Genomic DNA, 7,076 nt, shown 5'->3' with positions numbered 1-7,076 from the left:
TATGTGATAATGAAACACATTTCAGGCCGGGCTCACGACGTGTGTGTCCTTGCTAGGGGGAGAGACGGCCTGATTGCTGGCTGTGGCCTCCGGATCCCCCCCTCCCCAATTTCTCTTCCTTGTGTTCTTTGGGACAATGTGGCATGTTAAGAAAGGGATTTGGAGGCGGGAGGGGGACAGTGGGGTGGGGGGAAGCGCAGGCGATGCCAAACCCCCCTCAAGCGCGTGGGAAGGCCAGGCTTGTGGGGATGACGGCGAGGTGGGGGATGGGGTAGCAAAGACCCCAGCAAGGTAGCAAGCAAAGCCAGTCTCCGGGTCTGGGGCGTAGCTGGGACACTCCAGGTTTGGATGGTCAAGAAGCCCAAAGATCTAATCTTGAAGAAAGGAGCCTGAACTTAGAAACCTGAGGCAAAAAGTCCTCCAGGCTTTCAGAGTGTTTTTACCCACCGCAAGCTAACTGCGCACGGGAGTGGCTCCCGAGTCTGCCGAACCTGCGACGACACTGATCCTGCCCTCGCCCAGCCAGCAGATGTCCTGGGCAAAATCAACACCAGGCTCCTTTTTGCGCTCTCGGGCTTGGTTTTCACTGCCGTTGGCCGCCCTTTTAGGCCAGCGAGGTCGTCTGTGGGGAGAGGCAGCATGGTGTATAAGAATTCATTCTGGGATTTTTCGTTATATTTTAGAGAGTCCTTGAAGGCTCACAAAATACCTGCATATCCCCTGGGCCCTGCAAACCTGGATTGCCAACCTTACCTAACTTACAAGAAGCTTTGCAAGGGCGAGTTTTGGAGGGAGATGGGGAGCAAATTTGCCAACAGTGGCATCTCCACTACTGTCATGGTCGGTTGGACAGACACCCCTTACCTCCTCCTCACTCCCAAATATACCTTATTTTTAAAAAAACAGACTTGGATTTTTACCCTGATTTATCCTTTCAAACTAATTCCAGGATAAGGTCTTCTAAATGTTTCCCTACACCAAATGTCTTGCCATTTCTGGGTTAGCAAGGTCTTTCTGGGTTAGCAAGGTCTGCCATGGTTGTGCGCAATACCTGCTTGAGGGAGAAGGGTGGGAAAGGGTGGCGGCCTGCATAAAGAGGAGATTGGAAGATCCAGGCAGAGTCCCAATTCCACCACTATTCACAGTGGTGAACAGGCAAAGTGCTGCACCACAAATCTGCAAGTTTGATCCAGGCTCACTGACCTGAAGGGAGGCCCAAGATCAGAAGTACAGCAAAATCATGAAATCCAGGCTTCCCCCAAGAGAAGCCAGCTGTGGGGCCCAAGAGACCACAACAACAGGGCACATTCAAACAGCCAAGGTGGAAAATTGTGATATGTGGAGAGTTATCTTCTACTGGCGTTAAAAATAAACCTGCTGGAATGGTCTGCCTGGGATCTGTGTATTTCATTGTGTGTAAAGTTAACCCACAAATTCAAAAAGTAACCATAAACCATATGAGTTCCATTTAATAATGTGCTTGCTTTAGTGTTTAGGGGGATGTATACTGGTATCTGCAAATTTGAAGTGGATTTAGAGAAATAAGATGGATTGACCAATAGAGGGAGGATGGACAAGTATGTGATAAAGCAAATATAATGAAATGTTAATTGCAGAATTTCAGGAGCGGGGTCCCTGTGTGCCTACTGTAAGATTCATTCAATTTTGGTATGTCTGAAAATTTTAATAATAAAATGTTGGGAAAACAGCAACACTCCCTGGACCAAAATAAAATACAACCTGCAACCAGTCAGGGTATCCCTCCTTCCTTCTTGAAATAATTTCCAAGCTTGTATATTTTTTAAGCCAAGTGAAGAAAAGAAAAATCTGGAAGAAAAAGATTCAAGGGATAAAACCGGGTATAACACTTTAATATAGATTTGTGGAACTCTGGCCCTTGCAGCCAGAATACACATTTATAAGCCATAAATAAAGCACGCAGAAACCATAAATTAATCAGACCCGAGACCTGGATTTCACCGTGTCAAGATTGGGAATGCGTTTTTTTTTTCTTTTTCTTGGTCATTTACAACAGACCCTCACATTATTTTTTTCCTGTTTTTAAACAATAGTACAACCCTCTGGTTCTGTTAAAACTACATGGTTTTACACCGAGTCACTCACAAAAGTTTTTTTTTCTTTTTTCTTTTCTTTTTTTTTAAGTAAGACTTCCCTGCAACAACAGCAATGGAGGAGAACAACAACAAAAAAAATCAGAATCTGCAGGTGCTTGAAGAAGCAGGAGTCTTTACACAGTAGTGGCAACCGGAGGCTTTTTTTTTCTTTTTTCTTTTACTTTATATTCTTTCCCGTTTTCCTCGTTATATAGAACGTGGGGTATCAGTGTGACCCTCTGTTTGGGACGAAAGGGCTGCAGCGGGTGAGGGGAGACTGCTGTCTTGGGGGTGTTGGGGTGGGGTTGTTATTGATTTCTTCTCCCTTTCGTCTCTGCAACATCGTCTCCCCAAAGTCTCGACCCCCACTTGCTCTCTCGCTTATCCCGGATCCAGGCTGCCAGAGTTATCCGGGCCTGAAGCCGTCGCCTTCTTACGAGGAGTTCATAATGGGCCGGGAGTACACCCCCTGGTAGTAAGAGGTATCTGCGGCCAGGGGCGAAGCGTCCAGGCCCGTTTTGTTCGTGACCGGGCCCATGGCCAAGCTGCCAGGCATGGGGGAACCGTAGCCGGGGTAGTGCATCACCTGTTCGTAGGCCTTGAGGTCCATTTTGTGGGGTTGGTGGTGGTGGTGACTGTGGTGGTGCTGCTGCTCCGAGGACATGAGGTTGTTGATGGAGAACGGGTGGTTGAAGGCGTAGTGGTGCTCCGGCTTCAGGTGGGCCTCAGGCGGCAGGCCCGGGTGGTGGGGCGGGCCCAGCAGGTGGGCCGCGGCCTGCTGCTGCTGCCCGGGAGAGGGCGCCGGCTCTGGGGGGCTCAGTGCTGCAGCAGGCGTCCCCTTCAGCTCTCCCAGGCCCCCTCGCTTGTGCTCCTGGCACGGGGAGGCGCTCGAGTGAGGCGACTCGGTGCCCGCTGGAGTCTCGGAGGCCGGCCCGGCAGCCTCCCCAAGTTGAGCCTGCGAGGTCTGGGCCCCGGCGGCCGCCTTCTTGCCGCTGCCCGCGGCACCTGCGGCCTCCTTTAATGCCAGCTGCTTCTCGCACTTGAAGCGCTTCTGGCGGCGCAGGTAGCAGCCGTTCTCGAACATGTTGCCCGAGTCAGGATGCAGGGTCCAGAAGGAGCCCTTGCCGGGCTTGTCCGGAGAGCGGGGCACCTTCAGGAAGCAGTCGTTGAAGGAGAGCGAGTGGCGGATGGAGTTCTGCCAGCGCTGCTGGTTCTGCCGGTAGAAGGGGAAGAGGTCCATGATCCACTGGTAGATCTCGCTCAGTGTCAGCATCTTGTTGGGGCTCTGCTGGATGGCCATGGTGATGAGCGAGATGTACGAGTAGGGAGGCTTTGCGTGCGTGTAGCTGCGCCGGTAGGTCTTCGGGTCGCGCGCGCGGCTCAGGCCCGCCTGCCCGTACATGGGGCTCATGGAGTTCATGTTGGCGTAGGGGGCTAGGCCGCCCATGGCCCCGGCCGCCTGCCCCCCGAGCGGGCTCAGGCTGGGACTCAAGTGCGGCCCCATGCCCGCCACGCCGGCCGCCCCGGCCGAGCCGCCCATGCCCGCCATGGCGCCCGCGCCGGGGGACATGCCCGCCAGGGACGGGCTCATGCCTGCGCCCACGTACGACGACATGTTCATGGAGCCCGCGCTCATGTTGCCCGAGCCGCTGCCCATGGCGGCCGCCGACATGCTCATGTACGTGTTCATGCCGTTCATCCCCAGGCCGGCGTTCATGTTGCTCACGGAGGAGTAGCCCTGCGGACAGAGCCCCGGGAGGGAGGCGACAGCGTTAGCACCGCGGCTAGAGGGTGCCCAGATCTCCCACCCACCGCCCAGGCCTCCGCCTCCCGGGAGGCCTCCGGGGAGCCCTTTCCTCCCTTGTGGCCCAGTTTCCGGACTCCTTGTCTGTTTCATCCAGGGAGAGCCATGATCGATCACCCTTGGGAAAGTGGAGAGCGGATTGCTGCTTGGGCATGTGGTCCGTTCCTAGCCCTTCTCCACCTCGCCCAGATTCTAGAACAGGGGTCTCATGGAGTACTCCCAAGCCAGAACCCCAAATGCATTCCCCTGTCCCAGAGTCTCCCCAAACTCTCCTACCAACATACTGAGCTGGCACCGAGGCCCGAAGTCCCCGGACGCCACCTCCGGTCGCAGCAAACAACCTGCGGGACACCTCGCGGGGCGCCTCGGGCTGCCTCCAGTGAAGACTGTCCCTGGTCCCCTCTGTCCCGTCTCGCTCCCGGGACCCCCTCCCTTGTTCCAGGGAATCCGAAAGGCAGTGCCTGTGTGGGGTGCGGGGGCTGCCGGAAGCACTGAATGGGGCAATAGGGAAGGAACCGAGACCTAAACTACACGCGGCTGAGCTTTGCAGGCACAAACTTTCTTTCTCTTTGTCCACTAGTCTTTGACTCTACCTCCACTTCAGCCCCCAAATCCTACCCATCTTCTCCTCCTCAGCTCCCCACCCCCTCGCCGGCCGACCTCCCACCCCTCCCCAGCCGCGCGCTGCCAAACATAACTCTGTTAGGATAGTGCGTGGCTCGGCCACGAAGAGGATTTGGAGGCGCCGCAAGTCAATATTTGATCACAAAGTTAATATTATCTCAAGGCTAACAGTGTGTCGTATAAAAAAGAGACCCATTTGATTCCAAGGAGGGCGGAAAAGGCGGCTGCCCAGAAAGGCTGGGGTTGTGGGGCGGGGGTGCGGGGGTGTCAGCGAGGGAAGCGGTCCTGAGGTTGGGGAAGGAGCGAGCGCCGCCGCTCCACTTCCCCCTTGAAAAGACAAGCGCTTACCTCGGGCTCGGCATAGTAGCTGCTCCAGTCGGACGGCTCGTGCCCTTCCATCTTCACCGCTCCCAGCATACTGGAAGCCGAGTGCATGGCAGTTTAAAATTTAACAGCCACAACAAACGACCAGTAATCACCCCCCACCCCCACCCTCTTTTAAAAAAAGTCAGCCAAGGCACGGTCCCCTCCTCCCTCCCTCTCTCGCGCTCCCTCTCCCTGGGCTCCACTCCCTCTCTCTCCCTGGGCCGGCCGGAGGCGGTAGTTGGAAGTGGGCGGGAGTGGGGGGGGGCGAGGAGCAGAGGAGGCCCCGGCCAGCGCCCCGCGGCAGGGAGCGCCCGCCGCAGCCGCCGCGCTCACGGGCTGCTGGGTGGCGGCTGAGGTTGGCAGTGCAGAGCTGCCCCGAGGCGGCGGGGAAGCGCGCGGCGCGGGGGCTGGTTGGGGGGGTGGGGAGGAGGAGGAGGAGGAAGGAGGAGGAGGAGGTGGTGGTGGTGGTGTAAGAGGAGGAGGAGGAGGAGGAGGAGGAGGAGGTGTGGACCGCGGAGCCGACAAGTGCCGCAGTGACGTGGGCGGCTGGTGATATAGCGCGGCGCGCTGGCGCGGGCCTCCAATCCCCAGACCCGGGGCAGCCCATTTGAATAATCAGCTCACACCTAGGTGAGAGGGAGCCGCAGCCGGCGCTCCGCACCTGCCCCTCCGCGCCTGCCGCCCGCCCCACCGCCGCGGCGCCCCGCACTCCTGGGCGGGCCAGGGGAGCGGGCCGGGCGGGCAATAGGGCACACGAGATCCCTGGTCGAGCCCCCTTTCCTCCCAGGTCTACGGCAAGTCCCCTGAGGAAGGAGGGACCTGGGAGGAGACCACCCTGGGGGGCGGCTCTGGCCTCAGGCCCCCGCCCTGTTCTATCGCCCCGTGGCGCCCGGTGCGCCTGTCGGAGAGCGCGTCCGGCCTCAGTGCCCCGCAGATCCCTATGAAAGCCGGATTTATTTATGCCGGGTTTCTTCACTCTCAGTGCTCATTCTCTGTCAAAACAGCAAGCCCATGACAGCCAATTTGCAAAGTGCTGTCCTATTTAGAAAAACTGTGTACACACCTTTAACTCGCACGCCGCTGCTCCTGCGAGGCCCCTCCTTGTTAGAGTTCAGACCCGGAACGGCCTCGGGAGACGCGCTGAGCGCACGGTCCGGCCGCTTGGGCTCTCGGCCTCCTCAGAGCCCGGCCGCCAGCGACCCGCAGTGGGGCGGCCGGCGCCTGGCGCAAACAGCCCCTCCAGCAGCGGCCGACGGTTGGGAGGCTGAGATTTGTCTCTGATATTCAGGCCGGCGTGTTTCAAGGTTACTTTTCAGTCACAACCGAGGTGCCCACAGCATTTCGTAACTAAAACAAACAGGGCAGGAGGTGGGGAGGGAGGGGTAAGAAGAGAAGAATCCAGGAATCAATGATGGGGCATATGGAGTTGACTTCAAGAGGGTCTCTGTCCTCTCTGTCTTCCAGAGGGACTGCTTTATAAAAATTAGAAACTCCAAAAATCGTATGCTTTTATTTCCCCTGCAGCTCTTGGGTTCAAAAATTGTCTTCCGTTCTGGGTTAGCCTGTGAGACCAGATTTGAAGTGGGGGGATATTGCAGGTGTTTGGATGTGGAGGCTCTTTCTTGGTTCTGAAAAACTGGCTGGGCCTTGGGGATCCAGTCTTGTACCCACACCCTCAGACACAGAGAACGCATAGGAACTAGTGGGCATCCAGCCCATCTGTGCAAAATTGGGGGCGATGGTGGCAGAAGACAGACGAGATGGCAGACACGGAGATTCGCATTGAAGCTTGAGTAAGGGTGAGGCTGGAAGGCAAGAGAGGGGGGAGCAGTAGGCACAGGGGAACCACCTCCCCAACCCGAGGACTCTCAGGTCCGCAGGGTTTGGGACACAGGAGGAAGCCGCCAGCAGCACCCTTTGCTGCTGAAATGCAGACGGTTTGGACAATTCATAATGAGGACATTAATAAGCCCGCTGAGCCAGGATTCTCTCCCAAATTCAAGGTCTGCGTCTCTGCGGAAGCCGTGCCCATCGGTCCCCAGAGTGCTGAAGGCTCCCACGAGGGGCAGGTCAGCCCGGTGCGCCAGTGAAGGGGCTTGATGGTGTGTACGGCTACGTAGTGAACGTGGAGGTGTGCGCAGAGGAGTCAGAGGGGCTAGATCCCCAGC

The 7,076-nt window shown here is 57.1% G+C and overlaps 1 protein-coding gene across 2 annotated transcripts; it reads right to left on the bottom strand.

Annotated features, from left to right (window-relative positions):
- Window positions 1–1,841: 1,841 nt before the first annotated feature.
- Window positions 1,842–6,187, bottom strand: FOXA2 (forkhead box A2). 2 transcript variants are annotated; one of them, XM_010369097.2, is made up of 3 exons: window positions 5,972–6,187; window positions 4,891–4,960; window positions 1,842–3,852 (listed from the first exon to the last, which is right to left on the bottom strand). In XM_010369097.2, exons 2-3 carry the CDS (start codon window positions 4,957–4,959, stop codon window positions 2,548–2,550), a joined length of 1,374 nt encoding a protein of 457 aa, XP_010367399.1. In that variant the 5' UTR covers window position 4,960; window positions 5,972–6,187; the 3' UTR covers window positions 1,842–2,547. The 2 variants fall into 2 exon arrangements, with proteins under 2 accessions (XP_010367399.1, XP_010367397.1); XM_010369095.1 differs by lacking the exon at window positions 5,972–6,187 and having other exon boundaries at window positions 4,891–5,161.
- Window positions 6,188–7,076: the final 889 nt, after the last annotated feature.

This window comes from Rhinopithecus roxellana, chromosome 13, assembly GCF_007565055.1.
Source record: "Rhinopithecus roxellana isolate Shanxi Qingling chromosome 13, ASM756505v1, whole genome shotgun sequence".
Lineage (NCBI taxonomy): Eukaryota > Metazoa > Chordata > Mammalia > Primates > Cercopithecidae > Rhinopithecus > Rhinopithecus roxellana.
This window is presented reverse-complemented; position numbering and strand designations above follow the sequence as displayed.

Excerpts from the sequence above, each read along its gene's own strand:
- FOXA2 (XM_010369095.1), bottom strand. The coding sequence starts at position 4,977 with ATGCACTCGGCTTCCAGTATGCTGGGAGCGGTGAAGATGGAAGGGCAC. Across the intron at positions 3,853-4,890 it reads GCTACTATGCCGAGCCCGAG|GGCTACTCCTCCGTGAGCAA; the intron begins GTAAGCGCTTGT and ends CTCTGTCCGCAG.